This window comes from Anopheles coustani, chromosome 3 (assembly GCF_943734705.1).
Source record: "Anopheles coustani chromosome 3, idAnoCousDA_361_x.2, whole genome shotgun sequence".
Taxonomy (NCBI): domain Eukaryota; kingdom Metazoa; phylum Arthropoda; class Insecta; order Diptera; family Culicidae; genus Anopheles; species Anopheles coustani.
The window spans coordinates 70,980,700-71,001,071 of record NC_071288.1 but is presented as its reverse complement, the minus strand read 5'-3'; the positions used below and the strand labels follow the sequence as shown (position 1 = coordinate 71,001,071).

Below are 20,372 nucleotides of genomic sequence, written 5' to 3'. Positions count from 1 at the left end.
CGTATTACAAAATATCACAATTTGTGGTTGCGATTGAGAGAAAGTCATTAAACGTCCGAAAGAATTTTTGATCCATGATAATGGATTTACAAACAATTAAATTAAAAATAAAATAAGAAAAAGTTTTTAAATTAAATTTTTGATCTAATTTCAAGTGATCTCTAGCAAATAAGAAACCATTTATGAAGCAATATATAATTTATTTTGAAATTAAGCTCTAACGTATAATACATAACAGCTATTTTAAAAACTATGAACGACTTTCAAAGTCACGAAAATATTTCAATGGTTCGACATGAAATAAATTGAAAATGAACTATTTCACCACACGCATGCTTCAAATTTTGTGATTGATGGCAGTTGAATTTCTTAAAAACTAGAAAAAATAGAAAAATATTACCTTAAATAAAGCTGTTGATTTTGTAAAGGACTTTTATTTTAGGATCCTATGTCCAAATTGGTTCTAAAACTAAAAAGTTAATTACCAATTTAAAAAAAAGCCTAAAATTACGACCAAAGTTTCACACACAGTTTATTTATCTAAAGCTATGTAGAACGTAAAAAAATTTGCTGCTTAAACTTATCCGTCTGCAAAATGCTTTGCGTTTGAGAGTTTATTTGTTCATACGTTGGTCATAATGGAAAAATGCAAGGCTTTGGAATCCGTCACATGGGATTCAAATCTTTAAAATCCGTCAGATGGGATTCGAATCTTTGGAATCCGTCTAGGAATTGAATCTTCGAATCTTCTGAATCCTGATTATGCCAACTCTAGTCTGAACTGATGCAGTTTGATAACCAACGTTCTAATTCAGCTATCGATCCGTGGTGCTCTTTGCGTTGGATAAATCTAATTTCGAGTTATGACCAATTCCAACGAAACCGAAGAAAAAATGGGTACCTACAAGGTAAGCTTGGATCCTTGGCGCTGCATTTTCCATCTGTCGTGCTTCTTTTCATGCGAACGCTTGTTTTCCTCGATTCTCCGTAGCCGATTGATGTTTCTAAGGAAGACTTCCGTAAATACCTGGAAAGTACAGGAGTACTCGACGCCTTGACACAAGCTTTCATAAAATGCAACGCACAACGTCCCAAAAACGCAATAGAGTTCGTTAAGCAGCAGTTGGGCGATCCACTACAGGAAACGGATGTGGAGATTTTACGGCAGGAGCTACGAAATGCTCGTAAAGAAATTGAGCAGCTGAAAAAAGAATTAAGCTCCAGCAAGCCAAACACGGCCGGTGACGAAAAATTAGCATCGAGCTTGGATTCCGAAACAGCGGCACAAAACGGCACTGCGGTGGTGCACGCGAGCGTGGAATCGAACGTCGACACACCTACCACTGCTTCTGAGGAAATGGGTGCAGCACAGGCGGCACCGCTTGGTACAAAAGAACAAGCCAAAAATGGCGAAGGTACAAAGACCGATGCACCTACCGACGAAGTACAAAACGTGCCACTAGTGGAGAAGTCAGAAGAGCCGGAGAAACAGGGAGATGATAAGAATCAAAACTAATTATGCGTATAAGTTTAGATAAACGCATGTCAGCTCTAGCGGATCAGGCGTTCGAATAGTAGTGATTATTCCACTGGTGGAATAATGAATAATCCAATGACCCGTCCATCATAAATACAGGCTTGATATCAGTGTGAAGAACGGATTCGTCGTGTGAAAACTTAATCGATAACGTTATTCCTCTGTTTGCTAGCATGGTTTTTGTTAACAAAACAAGAGGTAGAGTTATGATTGAATGCCAAGTGCTTGTTCGTTTTGTATCACATATTTATCAATGCCGCTCATTAATATGTGTGTCATTCCATGAATTGCCATCATCAGCTGCTAGCTGCACGTATCTCAAATTATGTTATAAACTCGGAAGTAGAAAGGTGGCAAGCATATATCCATATCGGTAAGCGATAAAACCAATGAAAGCGATACGTGTCAATCAAGAATTAATGAAAATCATTCCAGCCAGCATGAACTATGAACTTAACTAAATAAAACATAACGATGAAGAGTCAAAAATGCAATTTTATTTCCCTCGCTTCAATTTCTTTAAACATTTGATGCTTCCTTGTTACGACTTGTCCTCCCCGGAGGCCTTCAAGGCTTGCCGTTTCTTAACATCATAATTGTGCACGCGTGCCATATTGACTTCGGTAGTGGTGATTTGGTCGCGCAAGAATTCCTGATCGTGCTCCAGGCACCGCAGGTTCACCTCGGCCGACTTTTTGTTTTGACGTAACAACTCCTCCGCCTCATCCAGAGGGTACTCCAGCATAACGTTAGCCCCCAACCATAAGCATACCGTTTTCGTGGGGGGCATTGTGGTCTTCACAAACACCTGCTCGCTGAGAAGGAACTGTGTCTCCTGGTCGTCCGATTGGTCGCGTAGGATCTTTATCATCTCCAGGTTTTTCGTTAGGTCTGGGATTTGTTGTCGCAGGCGACGTTTACGAGAAATCATGCTATACTCCATGAAACGATACTTGCTGTGCTGCTCATCGAAGTTTTTAAGCACTCTCTCTACACTGTCCTCGTTGCCGGAGTCCTTCATGTACTTCTCAACATCGTCCTGAAAAGCAGTGGTAATGATAATGGATACAATCAATTCAAAGATACATCTTTTAGAGCGTATAAGGGTTTGCGGTTGCCTATCGCTAGCACAGAGCGGCGGGACGGAGTACACAAACCAAAACATTAATCCAATAGCTATTGGGCTGATAAATAACCATCCTAATCAGCGAAGCATTTTGTAGTACATTTTATTCATAACTTTACTGCCATCGCTTCTATTCACCCTCGTACAAATCACCGTTTCAGTGCATTGACATAAAAGGGCATTAACATAACACCTACTCACCACAAACACGGCCTCCGGTATGCCCGCATATGATTTTTGGTCGTTCTCTAGTTTTGGTAATTCTACAACCTCCATCGTACGGCTGCTGAATAAATGCTGTGGCGAGACTAATTGTTCTGTGACGACAGGATCGATAGTTTTAGTGAATGTGAATACACGAAACACGCATTAATCACGATATGCGGCTAGCCGCAACAACCTTTTCTGTGCAGCAATATCTTTGCAGGAGGCAAGGTCTTGTCATGAGAACAAAAGTCGTCTTCAAAGTGGATAAATAATTACTTGTGCTTTTTACGCAAGAAATATGATTCGAAATCGATTGTCAAAAGTTCAGCCTGATCATCAATTACTTTTGTGACAAAACGGTAATAGCGCCCAGCTGAAACGGGCATTAATAATTTTAGAGTTGTTTTTTTAATATATTACATGAGCACAAATGTTTTTGAACACCACCCATCAACAGCCCATAAAATACATCGTCCAATCAAAGGGTTCAGTTAAATGATACAAAAATGTTTACAGGCAATGAGTGCTCGTCATTCTGCGTGCGGTGTTGAGCGGATCACTCGATCATACCAAACAAATCATAATTTTGACTATAAGTATTTACATTTATCTACCTGATATAACAGGGTCGACCGCACATATGACTAAACCTGATGTCAAAGGACTTCGACAGCGTTTCAAGATGCTTGAAAAAGTTTGTGGAGTGAAAATTTGCTACCTCGTGGCTTTTTTGACTCAAGTCTGGCAGCACGGTTTTGAGAAACTATTCCGCCAGCTTCAAGTGACCCATCGTCGTGCAAGCTTTGTGCGTGCACATTTCTTTTCCATCGTTGGAAAAAGATATTTTATCTTTTTCCGCGGCACCTACCCGCGACGTCTAGGTTACGTTCGTAACACGACGGTAGCAAAGGTTGAGAAAAACTAACTCCGCAAACACGCCCAAAGGAGTTTAGAGCCTCACACATTCGCCATTGCCTCGCGGGAAAGGAAGAAGAAACCAGCAATTCGTCGTAGCCGACGGTGTCATCGGCAGCAGCAGCAGCAGGCACGAACGAAAAGCAAGCGGAAAAGTAAGCCGTAGTGGCGGGAGGAAGTGAATGCAGGAAAATTAAGAAAAAAAGACAGCTTCCAAGTGTGTGGCGAACCTCGCGTGTGTGTGTGCGTGTGTGCTACGAGTTTGCTGTGTTTTCTTCACTACTCGACGACACCGCGAAGTAAACGGCGACGACGGAGACGACGTAGCCGCAGTAGCAGCAAAACTCAGCAGCCATAGCATCGTCTGTGCAAGCGGAGCTATTTAACTACCCTGCTGCGAGTACAACGGAAGAAGGAAAACGGAAGAGCAAAAAGATCGAAAGTACGATCAACATCTTCGTCCCGCCGTCCAAAGTACGCTCCTTTCGCGTCCCGTCACCATTGAGCTGAGTTGAACAAATCGATCCAAAATGTCGGACGTGGAGTTATCAAACATAGATCATCTGATTGCGATGCTTTTAGAAGGTAAATTGAAGCCAAAGATTTCGACCATTATTCCGACCGGCGGTGCTTTTGTGTGTATGTTCAAAGATGGCCTGCGCTCGCATCATTTTACCGTACCGTAAATATCCATCTATCTATGGCCAACGCCCCCGCGCTTCGCCCGGTGTGTAAAAAGTGTTCTTTAATAGTGCAAAAGATTCTTCTTTGATGCGGTTTCTAGCGAGTTTAGGCCATGGCAAGCGATGATCTATCTGTTGCTATTTTTTTTGCCTTTTAAATGGTCGGTAACTGTGAATGTCGAATATTTCGTGCGTGCATATGAGTCAGTTCGAGTCTTGGCCTCTGGTGGAATGTGAGCGAGCGGGAACGAAACGTTCGAAAGTGCTTAAAAGATAACGAGCGAAAGAGAGCATCGCCGAGATGTGTAGAGTGTGACAGAAAAGAGCAAAAGATACACCGCACATCGGTCGAGATAATGAGTGAAAGAGAGCGATGCGACGCAAAAAAAAGAAAATAGTTAAATGCGTGCTTTGGCTGGGTGTCACTTTTTTTTTACTCTACTCTGATTTTCATCTATTTTTCCCACAGTTCGCGGTGCAAGGCCAGGAAAAAATGTACAACTGTCGGAAACGGACATTCGTCTGCTGTGTCTGAAGTCGAGGGAAATTTTTCTCTCCCAACCGATACTGCTCGAGCTGGAGGCACCGTTAAAAATTTGCGGTAAGTTTACGTTGTGTATTCGGCACTATTTTCTTATCCTACGTTCTTTCCCATAGCGCCATCTTTTTAGAGAGGTCTTAGAGAGAAAAAGATAAAAAAAGACAAGATGGAAATCGTAAACTCGGGGATGGCTGGAAGCATTTGGGGCTGCGAGAAAACTGTTATTGAAACGGCATCTTCCCAGCGGGATATGGTACGAGGTGGTAATTGTGCTATATTTTTGGGATCAAGCCGTTTGTTAATTGCTGTTTTTGGGTCCGGCACTATGTACCGGTGCGGATCATCAAATTCGCTGGTCTCGGGTGCTTCGATTTGCGCACACCTTTATTTAAAATTCCAGTCTGCCCAGTTGTTTATCGCGGGTGTTTCGTATGGATGTGTTGTTCGCTGTTTTTGTTACCAGATAGTCCAGCCGGTTGTATGTGTATAGGAGGTGTAAATTGACCCGCGAAATGTTTCGCCACGGGGTGGAATACAGAACGATGGAGGGAGAGAATTCTTTATCTCTGTAGGAACCAGCCCTCCCTAGGTGAGGGAAACCCGTGCGCATCTTACAGGCGGTCCTTTGCACGTGCTTCGCCCATACTAATCAATGCGAGCTGAAACTTAACGCAAAATGAAAAGATTAGAGAACCAACGCTCTATCAAGCGCCGCAACCGTGTCAACTAGAGTCGTTCAAGAGTGACCAATTCGAAGATAAAAAGCACCGGGTGTTAATGATCCTCTCACACGCACGGCACAACTTGTGCCACCGTGTTGACGAACGAACGACTATAATGTACTGCAACTTTTTGTTGTTGAAAAAATTCACTTGCCTCCCGAGAAAAACTGTCCGTCCGTCTAAAGCTGCCCTCGTAGCTGCAAAGTAGTGATCCCTCTTAGGGGGTTGAGGCAGTGTGAAGCGATCAGTATACATGGTAGCGTGTGTGTGTGTGTGTGCGTGGATTAGCGCACCGCGTGATTGGGCTAGTGAAAATGAAAGCACATTTGTCACGTTTGTCGCTACCATCATCAAACAAGGTCGCGAACCGGGCGGCAGCGAGCCATTGACGGCCAATCCGCCGCCGAAAACACCCGTTCCGAAACAAAACCACCCCCGGGGTGGGTCGGTGGTGGCAGGACGGAGGAAATTTGATAGCGAATTGTTGGCTTCAAACCCGTCCGCCGTGCGCGGCGTCGTCTCGGTACCGTATCAAGCGAACCGAGGTAGCATACCTTCCGAGGTTGTCGAGGTCGTCAAAAAGTAAGCATAGGCAAAGTTATCGTCCCTGTTAGGGTTCGGTATAGTTGGTTCGAATTATGATGATTTTTTTACGCCTTTGTGATAGAAAATCAATACTTTCGTCATCGACGCCGTTCTTGTAACCTTTTTTACACCTTTTTTTCCCTTGCGACTTTCCTGCGTCAGAAGGTAAGGTCCAACGCGCCAACCTCCAACCTACGGTGGGCAAGTTTCCACCAAAATTGTTGGCATGATTCCCATTTCGTTTTTCAGCTCGTGTTTTACTTAGTTCGATCCTAAGCAACATACCGAGGTTGGCTGCTGATATGTGGAAAATAATTAATTTAAAATGAATCGATCCACTCTCTGGAATAGATGATATTATTTTTTATTTAATCCCTCTGGCGAACGATCGATGGCGAAGTGATCGATATTTTCACCGTAAAACACATTGCCCACACAGAGCAAAATAATTTTTTTTACATGGCGTTCATATGCGAAAGCTTTGGAAATTCTCCTGGTCCTTGTTGGAAAGTAGTTTAATCTAGCAAACGTTCGCATCTAATATTGAACAGTTAATTGCGGCCAATTAGAAATGACAAACACTCTTCCGTTCTGCCGTTAGTAAGTTTTATATAACCCTTCGGAAATCAACGAACCTCGAGCGTTACACGTTGTGGCACGTTTCCGACCGAGAGATAAGAACGCAAAGGTACGGAACGAAGGTTGTAAATTTGTTATCATCGTGTGCCGTGTTTCGATTGTAATCATTTTTTGAGCTCAAGTTTCCGTAGTCTTTTCATATACTATGGTATATGGACCATCAGATGTGTTAGTGCTAGTTTCCGCATTGTCAGCTAAAGTCACACTTGTTTAATAAATTGTTGATTATTCTTTTCCAGGTGATATCCATGGTCAGTATTACGATTTGCTGCGTTTGTTCGAGTACGGTAGCTTCCCGCCAGAGTCGAATTACCTCTTCCTGGGTGATTATGTCGACCGGGGAAAGCAGTCGCTGGAGACGATCTGTTTGCTGCTGGCGTACAAAATCAAGTACCCGGAAAATTTCTTCTTACTGCGCGGCAACCATGAGTGTGCTAGCATCAACAGAATTTATGGGTAACGCAAGCGCCGACCGATCAAAAATCCCACGACGTAATCATCAATCATCATGCAACTAACCCGATTGTGCTTTTGTTGCAGCTTCTACGATGAGTGCAAGCGGCGCTACAATATTAAGATGTGGAAAACATTTACCGATTGCTTCAACTGTCTGCCGGTGGCGGCCATCGTCGACGAAAAGATCTTCTGCTGCCACGGCGGTCTCAGCCCGGACCTGCAGTCGATGGAGCAAATCCGGCGCATTATGCGACCGACAGATGTGCCAGACCAGGGACTGCTGTGCGATCTGCTCTGGTCCGACCCGGACAAGGATACGAACGGCTACGGCGAGAATGACCGTGGTGTGAGCTTCACGTTTGGTGTCGATGTGAGTATTCAAAAGGAACACAAACGGTACAAGATGATGGTAATAGCAAGCATGATGTACTCACCAAAACTTTCATTTTACATTGCAGATTGTCGGCAAGTTTCTCACTAAGCACGACTTTGACCTAATCTGTCGGGCACATCAGGTGGTGGAGGATGGCTATGAGTTCTTCGCCAAGCGACAGCTGGTGACCCTCTTCTCCGCCCCCAACTATTGTGGCGAGTTCGATAACGCCGGTAAGTGGAAAGCCATCCGCCGGGGAATTCACAACAGCCTCTTAATTCCGTTCTGTTTTCGCTCCGCCCGCCTACCTCTGAACTTGCAGGTGCAATGATGTCCGTCGACGACACGCTGATGTGCTCGTTCCAAATCCTGAAGCCAGCCGACAAACGTAAGTTCCAATACGGTGGCCTCAACTCCGGACGGCCGGTAACACCACCGAGGAGTTACAGTAAAAACAAAAAGAAATAATTTATCAAAAATTAGTACCACAAAAAAACTACTTTATAACTCTACTACAGTCTACAACCTCTACTACACTACTACGACTACAAAATACTATTATTGCTACCACACACCCCCTACCCCCTCAACTCGTACAGTTGCATAATGATACGTACTATTAAACTGTACGATATCCGTTCTGTTTCTCCTTTTCCCCTTTCTTTTTTTCTAATCGTGCCTATCCCGTACCACGAACGTGTCTCCCTCCAAACACGGAGGCCCCCCACTTCCTTTCCCCGCCCCCCTAAAAAAACAATCCCAGGTTCCCGTACGTTTGTATTCTTTCAACAAAAACAAAAATCTGTAAGCTAAATTCGAAATGCAAAATAACGTAAAGTAAAACAAAAACCAAGATCGACTGATTAAGCCCGCCCGCCCGCGTGCGTGTGAGTGTGTGTGTTGTGTATCTGTGTATGTGTGAGTGTTGTGCAGAGGTTCGTGTGTGTTTGCGCGCGGTGGGGGTGTGCGGAATGCAGCATCCTCCTCCCAGAGACAGAGGCACGCTAAAAAGTTGCTCGCGATCGTTAGTCGTCAGTTGGAACAACAAAAACGAAAAAAGAACAACTGAAAACAAGGAGCGCAGGGCAAACCAATCACCCGCGGAACACTAGCGTGTGCGCGCACATCTTCTTCAGCCGACAAAAAAGTTAGAGGGTGAGAGAAGTAGAGAGTCAGGGTAAAGAGAGGAAGCAGAGAAAAAGCGGATGGAAATCTTAATGAAACGCCAGAACACGGGGAAAACGATTAGAAAAAGAAATAGGAGACGCTGGGGGAGGGGGACTGGACAGCGGGTGGCGTGTGGACGGGTTTGGTCATCACATCGAATGCGCCTACCTTTCCATCACTAACCACCGGGATGTTTTCCAACTTCTTTACTTGTACCACATCTGACGGGGAAGGATGAAAGGGATGGTTTGAAAATTTGCGCTTGAAGATACCCTCATTTAAACACCAGCCAACACATCCCACACTTTTCCCCCGCACATACCCGGTGTGTGACATCACTTGGAAGAGAAGAAAGGCAAAAAAGTGTGTCAACAAATGGGAGGGAGCGCGCAAAATACGCTACAGTTTCGACAGTGTAGGTAAACAGTGATGTGTGTGACGAGCTGTGGAGAGGTAAAGGTAGTTTCCGAATGGTAATTTAATTAGAAACATATATGCAGCATCAACACAGGCGGAAAGAAGGAACACAGTAGGACAGCAAATGCAAAGTAAACAAACCAGCCAACAACAAGCAAACGAATCAACAAGAAAGCATGCTAACAGCACATGATAACACACGGTAGACTTTGTGCCCAGCTGTGGTGTGTGATCGGCAGATCGGATTTTCGGAACGGCGGGCAGCTGTAGAACAGAAGCAACAAACGTGTGCGGTGTATGTCATGATGTAGTAGAGAGATGCAATGCAATGGCACACACTACTCACTCCACGCGCAATGTCCGGCAAAGAGATAGATAGTATCCCCACGGAAGCAAGGCAGCAGTAGTAATTCACTATCCCCCGCTCCGTGAGAGGGCAAGGGAGTCTATTGCAGGTCGAAAAGAAGAAGAAAACACACAGCACTTCGCAATGAATACTGATGTAACGTAACGAACACTATGATTATGAAATATTTAAGGCAATTTTTCAACAAGCAGCATCAAATAATAAGTGCGCAGCGCAATTTATTATAGTAGTGGGTAACGTAAATAAAGCATTCAGTAAAAGAAAACAAACACACCTACACGTATAACATATTGAGATCTACAGTTTCAACCAACAACAATCCCACAGCAGCCATTTCCGATTCGAGAAATGCTGCCTAATTGTGCAACAATGGGGAAATAGTGTGGAACCCCCTCAAATGTATGTTAGCAGCTTCCGTCTCTCTGTGTATCGCGCAGCGTTCGTTCTTGGATCAGATCAGAGGAGCAATCAAAGTGTTGACACAAACAACAAACAAGGAGAAGATGTCGTCTGATGTGGAATACTGTCGAAATTATGGTTGATCGTTTCAAGGGATGGAAGAACCGTGGTCAAATCGTGGAAAAATAGTTGGTTGGCATTGTGGGCATACATGGATTCATGAAAATCTAGAAATATTACGCTGCTGTAAAGCCAAGCCCTGCGTACGAAAGCAACAGTTGATTGAGCTTGCGGTAACGATACAACACGGTACACAAGAAGTGGGCATCGTTTCCAACAACTGGAACGAAGCAAAACGATAAAACCGAAATGAAACGCTGCTACACGTAGAGCTGAGCCGGTGTAGGCCAGATAACACAATAAAAACAAAACAAACAAAGCAAAACAGAAAAGTAATACTACACAAAATGGAACAAAAACACACCTAAGTAAGAATCAAAATTCAAACAGCATAAATAAAAATTGTATCACACAAAATGAGAAAAAAACGAGAAAATGAGAGTGACTCGAACCATCCATACTTCCATACTTTCATGCGCATTTTGAATCGCATCTTGCCTCCCCCTCCCCTCCCCTCTCCGCCCGTCCTTCCCATGCCCCACATGCCAATCATGGTGAAAACTTAGACTTTAAGATAAAAAAATTCGTTGGCGGCCTCTTTTTAACGACAATTTTCCTCGAGATAGACGAATAGTTTTTAATTTTTAAGATTTTGCTTTCCATTCGTACTTTCTTTAAGTTGCTACAGAACCGGATGTGTTTTATTGAACCATGTTTACGTTTGTTCCGCTAGCTTCGGTAGGACGTTAGACAAACATTGAGAGATTAGTGGATGTTTTAGGCACGATTTTTTTTGAGCGCGCAGAATGTACGTTGTTCACTATACTCGCTGGAATAATAGTTTGGCAAAAAAGAAGAAAACAAAACACACTGGTTGTTCGAAAATTTAGTGGATTTTGTTTTTTGGGTTTTCATGTTTTTCGACTCTTTTCGGTTGTGAAAATTATATATGAAAGGCAAGGACTTGGATGCTTTTATCTTTTTTGATGTTTTGTTTTATGTATCGTTTCGGCACTCTTTCCCACTCTCCGAACCGGACTCTCTTCCCGCTTTGTGTTGCCCTTTCCCCCACGTTGTTGCCAGCTGTTGCATTATTTGGCGGTTGTTGATCTTTCTTCCTCGACTGACCTCGATCTGTGTTGTGCTTCCCGTTTACCCCCGTATTGCTTGACGTTGTTGATGATGATCCTCGGTATGCTGCCCCAAACAGTTCACAAATCACTAATTTCGCACACTTTTGTTTGTTGCCTATACGCTTCGAATGTAGGTGGCTTTCAGAAGCTCATCAAAAGCAGCAAATTTTAGTGCGAATAAAAACGCTCTTCGCTCCAGTGCATTGGGTTTGTGTGTGGGAGAAGGAGAGAAGAGGAAATGATCACTCCATCGGAAAAGGACATTATGGCGAAGAGGACGGGCAGCAGTAAAACACACAGTAGCATACTTTCACTTTGCGGACAAAGAGACGCATTACTTAACACGGACACGAGAAGAAGCACAAATGTCACAGGACATTATGAATTATAAATTCATCTCTACATAAAAAAATGAGAAGATAAATAACAGCGACGCAGTGGGCGCGATTCTTCCGAACGAGATCAGCTACCATACCGCCCAAGCAGCAGCACACACAACATACACCCTGTCTTAAGGCCTAGCGGCGCTGAGCCGTTGTTTGATTATCCAAATTTCCTCCCGTAAGTACCGCCTTTTATCGGACATAGTTTACCAATGTGTGCTGCTTTCCGTATGCCACTAGTTTCCTTTTGCTCCTATCCACCGTGTTAAGTGTCGTTACTTCTTTATCCTACTTCCCTATGGTGTGTCGTGGTGGTTGTTTCCGGTTGGTGCTGTCCGCAAAACAATAACATCAGCTCTCTCTCTCTCTCTGCTACTACATCCGTTTCGGGCTAGTGGTTGTCCAAGTGTTTTCCAGTGCGTGTGCGAGTAACGTTCGTTTGGGTAGTGTCTAGCCGGACACCTGGAATTGACTCCGGTGTGTGCAAAAAAGGGGGCAGTAGAGACGATTCCTTCCTTTTTGCCGGTACCGGCATTAACCAATTTGTTATCAACTAGTGTTTCTCAAGCTCCGCTCGTAACTACCTGAAAGAACCTCATTATTTACCGTGCTACCGGTGGTGTTGAACAAAAGTGTCCTGGTAATTTCCAACATGATTCCAAAAATCTGTTGAACGATCCAGTATCATAGAAAAGACATTCTTCAGTTCCGACGAGCAATGAGATCCCGTTGGTGATGTTTATTTATGCACCATGAATGATTTAAAACTTCTTCAATTGCTGCTGCTTCTTCATACTAACCATGTTATCTGTGCTTTGTTTACTTTGCTTGGTTGGTTTACTATTTTGTTTACTATTTTCGTCTTGGTGGAGTTCCTTATTAATTGTTTCTTCTCTTCTGCTGCCGCTAAAAAGTCTTTTCTAGCGTGTTTTTTTTGTATCCATCCCTTTTTGTGCCTTCCACATTATCTGGTTGTGTGTTTTCGTTTTGTTCCTTTCGTTGTTCAATAAAACGGGTGACCTTTTTTATCATAGTTTTTTTTGTGCTGCAATTTTTATAAACAATGTGTGAAAAAACAGCAACATGTGTTTCCCTTCTTGCAGCAATGAAGTGTAGTGGTGGATGAATCACGTGGCGAAGGTTGATTGAGCCACTCATCCGGCTTAACATCGAATCCCTGCGATAAGGAAAGACGTAAAAGCAGGGGATAATTTAGCTACAAACTATAAAAAGTGTACGACCATCGAGAGAAGATGTTTATTAAATCACTCTCCTTCAGCATTGTGGTTTTTTTATGTAGGTTCTTTCTGCTCATCAAGTTTATTATCTGCTGCGACTAATTAGAAATTGATAAAAAGTATTACACAAGACCAAAAACTAGACGTTTTATTTTAAAAACAAAATTATTCGATATATTTGAAAGAATGCAGTTTCCGAAAAGTGGACACGAAATAGCGATGGTCATGGTAGAAAAGGTAAATTTTGATATTTTGCGTTCAATAGATAACACAGTTAATTAGTAATGAACGCCTACTGAGTCACAATACCACACAAAATCACGATAAAGACCACGTTTATATTAAAGAAGTAACGGTTTCAGGAAAAATGTCGTCTGATGACGTTGTGCGTACGAAAATAAACCTTATCTACACAGTTCCGGTCGGTGTCGTTCAGATAAACATTGAAATGACGATTGCAACTGTGTATCGTGAAGGATTTTCTGTTCGGCGTAGATTACAATTTCATTGAGCTTTATCTCAAATCCGATTGATAAGAATTGGTACTCTAACAAATATCTTGAAACGAGCGGAAGAAGGAAAATGCAATCGATAAATAGAACATCTCTGCAAAGTACCAAACAAATAATTTGGTTTCTCTGCGCATCTTACTGCATCTGACCTTCTTGAGATACAGCATCGTTTGTTTTTGTCCCACGATCGACCCACCGGCCTGTTGTACGAACACTTTTTCGACGATTCTCGGATATTACGTGCGCATCTACCAAAACACCCACCGCCCCCACCGGCAAACGAATGGCATCGTGCTCCCCGGTCACATTATTGTCATTCCGCCGGTAACGTCTTCTTCACCGTTGGCGTGCAAAGTTTGCGTTTTGGCCTACGCACCGCGGCGTAAAGGTATGGCAAAAATGCGTCGCGGTCCATACCTTCCTTTCACGATTGGGAGGATGGTTTGCGCGTGCAGCTCCAATTACGGCGGATTGGAGCCGACGCACGCTAAATGGGCGAGCAATCGGTGTAGGTGGTTTTGGCCGAGGAAAAGATTGAAAAAACTCACCATACACCGACAGCGGTTCGTGTTAATTTAATCATATTTTTTGTGTACTGCAATGGATTTCGTATTTGTAGTACGTTGACTACGTCAATGGCTACGTACCTTGGTTTATATTTTACGTTGGAGGCTCAACAGCGTACAGTGTCGGATTGAATAATAAAATCACTTGTCGATACTTTGTACACTTAGAAAAATATATATTAAAATAGCCAGGATTGAATTAACCAATAGCTAACCAAGCACCACAAAATAATGTATTGATGTTAATGATCAACACTAGAAAAGATAGGAAAAATAACTAAATCAGTCAAGAGTTTTGTTAGGAAGTTTTAAATTGCAGTAGATTAATCACGATTATCCGCGAGAAAAACTAGCAAGGCTACCATCGCGGAAAAGCGATATCCCTGGATTTCCGGTGTAAAACACCAACATATCAATTCTAATTAACACTTACAATAAAGTTTATGAACAACACACCGTGACATGTTAACACCTTTCATTTTTCTTAAACATTTTCAAATCACTTTTCCTCATGCTTGGGCAGAATATCTCGAAAAGACGATATATTTGTAGTAAAAAAAAGTAAAACGATCTCAGATAATCGGCTGTCAACCGTATATGCTATTTTAAGCTGTTTGATGCAGCCTGCAGTGTGTCGTTCTCCATTGGACCGGAACCATCCCAAACATACAATTATTTTGCAGAGTTTCTCCATCCTTCCTTGTGATAGAGAGGAATTCATTGTTGATTTTTATGTTATTATTTTTATCCTTATAACTATGAAACACAACGAATTTGAACATTTTGCTTTGCAAATCGAAGTATTGAAAAATGGTCGAAGATATGCAGTTAGTGTAGAGTTATCTTTTGAAAAATCTACTTGTTAGAGCGCTAGATTTGAAATGTATTTCAAATTATAAATTAATTTAATCCACTTGCTCGTTCAGATAATTGTTTGAGCTTCTTCAGCTGCAGTGAGATAATGTATTGTACCACTGTGCATATTAGCTACTTGTCTCCCAGACGACATCGCAACCGCACAATGGATGGCGCAAGGTCTTGAACTGTCTGCACCTCGACCAAGTGCAAGTGCAAATGGACAATTTCGGTGCAGTTCTTTCTTGTTTTTCCGCTATCTTACGGTTTAACCTTCGATGACGTAGCCGAAGTACGGTTACGGTTGGAACCACCCGCGTCAGTAGCCGCCGTCGGTGGAACGTGATCTGTTTGATCAAAAACCTGCTATTGCCGTGCGCCAGCGTACAAAGATGTACCATTCGGGAGGGCATCTGGTATCGCACCGGGGAACCTCTTCCGGGTTTTCTTTCTGGTGGTGTGCAGAGATCGGTAGTACACCTTCCCCGCACGGACAAAGCGAACCGCCGGGAACGGTGGCGTCCTATAAAATCGATCGATAAACGTCAGAGTCCACCACAGTGCGGTCCACACCTCGGGCGAGAGCAAATCGTTGCTGGAGACGACGATCGAAAATGAATCCAAACGGACGCACTTTGTGCGCAGGCATTCTGCAGTGCGCCGTGGGCATTTGGTTACTTTCGATGGGAACGGCCATCGATGGAAAAGATTTGCGTAAGTAAACGTAACGAGAAAATACTTCGCACTGACGAAAACCCTCATGTTCACCTTCTTGTCTCTTGTAGCCAGCAGTTTCGAAAAGTGCCACCGTAGCAGCCCTCAGTTCGATCAGTGTTTGCGGAGCGCGGTCAACGGTGCGATCCGGCTGCTGAAGGATGGTCTGCCAGAGTTTGGCATCCTCCCGCTGGATCCGTTGGCCGTGGACGCCCTCTCGATCGAGCAGGGTGAATCGTCGTCTCCGATCAAGCTGAAGCAACACTTTACTGGGGTTCAGTTGAGCCGGCTAACCGAATCGAACATCCTGAAATATCGGTGAACTAATTTTAACAATATCTCGGTTGCAAGCTACTAATCCTCGTGCTGTTGTTCGATATATTTTAAGGACGGACTTAAAGAAGTTGATCATCAAAGCGGAAGCAATCACGCCGCAGGTGCAGTTCGTGGGCAACTACACGATGGACGGGCGGATACTGGTGCTCCCGATCACCGGCCAGGGGTTGGCCAACATCACACTGCACCGGCTAAAGACGCACCACGAGCTCATCGGTGAGCTGGTGGAACGAAACGGCGAACAGTACATGCACATCCGGAAGTACCTGGTGCAGTTCGAACCGAAGCAGGTGACGTTCGAGTTCGGGAATCTTTTCAACGGTGACCCGACGTTAGGTAAGTCGACCGTCCTCGACCGGGCACTGTTGGAGTACAAGTACATTTCCTTATCTTCAGGCAAAACCATGAACCAAGTTCTGAACGACAACTGGGAGGTAGTGTTCCGGGAACTACGCACCGCGTACGAAGACATTTTCGGGTACATCTTCAAAAAGATCTCCAATCAAATCTTCCTCAAGGTACCAATGAATAAAATCTTTCCAGAGTAGCACTAGTTGTTGTTGAAGTAGAACGAAGATCCTTACTTTTAATGTTCGCACCAGTTTGATGACAGTTTTTATATTAGAAGAAAAACATATTTCGCTTGAATTTCTCATGTCCATGGAGCCATTTATTGTGGGTGATCATTAGTATTACTTCCCAACCAGCCTGGGATGGGTTCCATTTGAAAATTGAGCATGCCAGAGAAAACTCCATACAAAAAAAACCAGCTCTCTCGGACTTAGCCGATTTTTGCGATGCCACTCTCGATGATTGCCGTCCACAGATGCCGCGAAAATGGCGAAGACCCGTCGCTCGCGGACTTAGCCAAATTTTTCGATCCCGTTCTCGTATTTTTCGATGGAGAGATCTTATTTGGGTGATCGAACGCGCGCACTCTGCATCGCGCTCTCTCCCGTACACGAGGAGCGCACCGAGCTCAAAATTTTCCATTGCGGAACATCGCGTTGTGCGTTTGTCTCAGTCACTGCGTGCATCTGTCGCTGCGTGCTCCGTCGCTTCAAGCATGAGCTTGCATTTCTCCATTAGAACGATGGAGACGTGAATATTTTTTACTCCTTCGCTGCGTTCATCACATGCGTAGAGCGATTTAGCCAGATCGACGTAAACAAAGCAACACGGTAAGTTCGCTAAAGTTTTTCGGCGATAATTACATATAGTTTTTACATTTCATCTATTGCAGGGTAGTATATCTGGTATTCAATCAACTATCAACTATTCAACCTACGATTCTAGCTAGTTGGAGACATCTTTTTACGAAGAATGATAAGTTCCGGAGCAACGCACCTGACCGATTGCAGCTGAGCAAAAAACTTCCTCAACTAGCAGGTAAGCTCTGCAGTGAAGTGTGTATATTTCATACGAAATAGTTTATTGTATAGTGTGTATGCTGTTCTTGATGGATCATAGATGTTAACTTACTTTTCGGTGTTATTGGATTCACAAGAAATCGAGAAATAAAAAGGTGAAAACGCAACAACAAATTTCGTCCAGTGTATTCATTCGCGCAAGGGCTGTGATGTCACAGCCGCGCGTAGAAGCGAAAGAAAAAATCTCTCGGAAGTAACTCTCGGGTCTGGGGCTCTCGCGCGCTCACCTCTCAAAAATTGCACGGATGCAGCTGCTATTGTCACAACTATCCGTTGAACGGAGAACCCTCGGTTTTTGAACGGATATCAACTCATCGCGAGGTTAAAGCACGCAAAAGGTTATTTGGGTTGCCTCACGTCCCGTATAGATATATTTTATTTATCAAAACACTCATAACCGCCACGCAGCCATCATGCGGGGGGAATATGTGGCGAAATTGTTTCGGAACACAAGTAACATTTATATATTCGCTGTAGTAGTTCCATTATTGTCAAATGCATTCCGCCATTGCTTTTCCATGAGGCAGGCGAGGGGTGATAGTTAGTATCAAAACTATTATTAACACACATACAGATACACAATAAGGACATACGAAGGGACACACAACAAGCACTGGGTAAGAATAATTTAAAAAAAAACCTTAAGCATATCATTATTTGTCCATTTTCTAGTTTTCTGTGCTTAAAAAATAATATCCTTGCAAAGGATCAATCTTTCTCCATATTCATATGGCTTTCCCGGGCTTACAAACGCAATAGTCTATCATTATTTGGATGGTTTCATGTCTTGAGTTTGTTCCTTGTGCATTCGTTTCCTTACAAAATAAGCCAATTTCTGGCCGCCAGTTTTTGCGATTATGTACTTAGTTATAGTACTTGGTATGTCGGGAGAACAACAACTATTGCTTCTATTGTACGGACTTTCATTGGACACCGATGCAACAATAACATGAGTATAGCTTAAAACAGCTTAGTAACAACAACGATTCGGGTTTCTTTTTGGTTTTTCCTTTCTTGTTCCTTTGGTTCCTGGCGGCTTTTCACACTGAGCAAAAGTGGTATTTTGATTGATTAGTTACGCCGTTCCGGACCCTTTTTTAACAGAGCGCCTTGTACATGATTTTCAACCTATCGTGCGGTGCACCCACGTGGAAAACCGGACGTCCGTCCTGGTCGCAGTAGTCGTCGTACAGTACCTCGTGTCTGGTCGCGAAACCGAGCGAACTGGCGACACGCTGGGAAAACATTCCGGTCGCATCCGTTTTCATGATCTGCAACGAGGGATAGAGTTAGAAGAGAAAAGTTCGTCGCAAATCAAATTTATAACAATCTATTCCTACCCGGAACCCTTGCGTACGCGCCACCTCTTCGCTTTTCCGCATCAACTCTTTGGCCAGCCCTTGGCCTCGAAATCTGTTTAAAAAAGGACAGTTAATGGGGTTAGTCAAATGAACCCAAAGAGGCACACACCGAGCACGTACTTGGAGTCGACAGATAGGATGCGAATTTCAAATATTTTCTCCACCGAAAACTGCTCGAATAGGTCAATTTTCAGATTCTCCTCGTAAAGGAGAGTGAAAATTTTACGAAACTTGTCATCATCCATTGTCGCCAGCTTATCGAGGGCCCGGCTCGTATCGTCGTTGCCGTGGAGAATGCCATTAACGACCACTCCAGCTATCTGTTGGAAATGGGAATAGGGTGCAAATGGTCTCGGTTGGAATGCGCTACCAAATGTCATCGTTATAAATGCGTCCCTCTGCTTCTTACCTCTCCGCTGGCGGTTACCGCCATTACACTGATCCCGTCCCGGAGGCTGGAAAGGCTATGCTTTTCAAGAAGCGTGTGACCATCGCCAGGACGGCATAGGCTTACCGCCTTGTTCAGCGGTTCATCGGCGAAGAACGTCCGCCGAAGGTGTTGGATCACTTCCGGAAACCAGGGCTCGGTGATGATTTCCATCCGTAAACCGTTCGAATTGGCCAGCATCTCGATGATATTGGCTATTTAATGAGAAAAGCAATAAGCTGGAGGGAAAATAGATTAACTCAACGGAAGTGCTTTGTTCATGTGGCAGTTTAGTTGTTAGTTTTAATCTTTCACTACCTAGGTCCACTTAAAGAAAAATCTTTTACTTTCATTCCTCAATCAAATTTTGATAAAACAATTCTCATTCTAGGTTCACTCGATGCAATCAATGGAAATTTGAAGCACTTGGAAGGTCACCACTTACCGCTCGAATGAATCGATAAAGATTGGAAGCTGCAGTGGAAACGAGGCGAAAGATTATTACTGCAAAAAACAGGACACACAACAAGCCTGCACTTCTTCACGGTCGCACTCGCGATAGAATGACTTTATATAGTCTCCAGCAACCAGGACCCGTTCTGACGAACAATGTCTGATTGAGTTTGTGTCGAGGAACACAAGGACGAACCCCGTGGGACAATAGCGACGCTTCCCCCTTGCCGTTTCGAGGGCGCAAGGGGGTTGAATAAATGCCAAAGAAACGCAGGAGACAGGATCGACGGTTCGATGGGACGCTAACAATCCCTTTTTACGCACTTTCTACGCATGTCCTGTTTGTGTCGTCGGTCACGGATGGAAAGAGTGAGAGAGAATGTGACTCGTAATAATACACGGCGTATCCTTGCCGACTTGTCGGGCCCCCTTTTGGAACGTAGAAAGGAATGGAGGGGTGCCGAACTGAGACGTGAGGGGTTTAAATGTTCGGGAAAGGTTCTTGATCCGAACGCTACCGAATCGTTTCGTGGGGGCTCGTCCTGCAACAGGTGGTTGTTTGTTGGAAGCTGTCAGGATGAGGCAAAGAACACATGTTTCTTCTACGCCTGTCTTGTTATCATGTATCATTGTTCAATCAGTAACAGTATCATGTATTCAACTTCAAGCTCATTTGAATGAAAATGTTGTGTAGTTAGGAAAAGTTTTAG

The 20,372-nt window shown here is 43.7% G+C and overlaps 4 protein-coding genes across 10 annotated transcripts; 2 read left to right on the top strand and 2 right to left on the bottom strand.

The window, feature by feature from the left end:
• Positions 1–775: 775 nt before the first annotated feature.
• LOC131261297 (c-Myc-binding protein homolog) lies at positions 776–2,020 on the top strand. The gene is made up of 2 exons (XM_058263298.1): positions 776–908; positions 992–2,020. Exons 1-2 carry the CDS (start codon positions 864–866, stop codon positions 1,514–1,516), a joined length of 570 nt encoding a protein of 189 aa, XP_058119281.1. The 5' UTR covers positions 776–863; the 3' UTR covers positions 1,517–2,020.
• LOC131261296 (prefoldin subunit 3) lies at positions 2,015–3,091 on the bottom strand. The gene is made up of 2 exons (XM_058263297.1): positions 2,865–3,091; positions 2,015–2,576 (listed from the first exon to the last, which is right to left on the bottom strand). The coding sequence occupies exons 1-2, from the start codon at positions 2,937–2,939 to the stop codon at positions 2,079–2,081; spliced, it is 573 nt and encodes a 190-aa protein (XP_058119280.1). The 5' UTR covers positions 2,940–3,091; the 3' UTR covers positions 2,015–2,078.
• A 543-nt stretch (positions 3,092–3,634) lies between these two features.
• Positions 3,635–19,810, top strand: LOC131258839 (serine/threonine-protein phosphatase alpha-2 isoform). 7 transcript variants are annotated; one of them, XR_009178110.1, is made up of 8 exons: positions 3,635–4,370; positions 4,938–5,069; positions 7,195–7,411; positions 7,496–7,781; positions 7,870–8,017; positions 8,107–8,172; positions 11,522–11,948; positions 12,874–13,141. XR_009178110.1 is itself a non-coding variant. In XM_058260226.1 (7 exons), the coding sequence occupies exons 1-7, from the start codon at positions 4,316–4,318 to the stop codon at positions 19,663–19,665; spliced, it is 969 nt and encodes a 322-aa protein (XP_058116209.1). In that variant the 5' UTR covers positions 3,635–4,315; the 3' UTR covers positions 19,666–19,810. The 7 variants fall into 7 exon arrangements, 6 of the variants coding, with proteins under 6 accessions (XP_058116209.1, XP_058116211.1, XP_058116210.1 ...); XM_058260226.1 differs by lacking the exons at positions 11,522–11,948; positions 12,874–13,141 and adding an exon at positions 19,601–19,810; XM_058260228.1 differs by lacking the exons at positions 11,522–11,948; positions 12,874–13,141 and adding an exon at positions 8,516–11,110 and having other exon boundaries at positions 8,107–8,151.
• On the bottom strand, positions 17,829–19,699 carry LOC131258841 (arylalkylamine N-acetyltransferase 1). Its single transcript, XM_058260229.1, has 5 exons — positions 19,655–19,699; positions 19,192–19,448; positions 18,903–19,102; positions 18,762–18,834; positions 17,829–18,692 (listed from the first exon to the last, which is right to left on the bottom strand). The coding sequence occupies exons 2-5, from the start codon at positions 19,408–19,410 to the stop codon at positions 18,519–18,521; spliced, it is 666 nt and encodes a 221-aa protein (XP_058116212.1). The 5' UTR covers positions 19,411–19,448; positions 19,655–19,699; the 3' UTR covers positions 17,829–18,518.
• Positions 19,811–20,372: the final 562 nt, after the last annotated feature.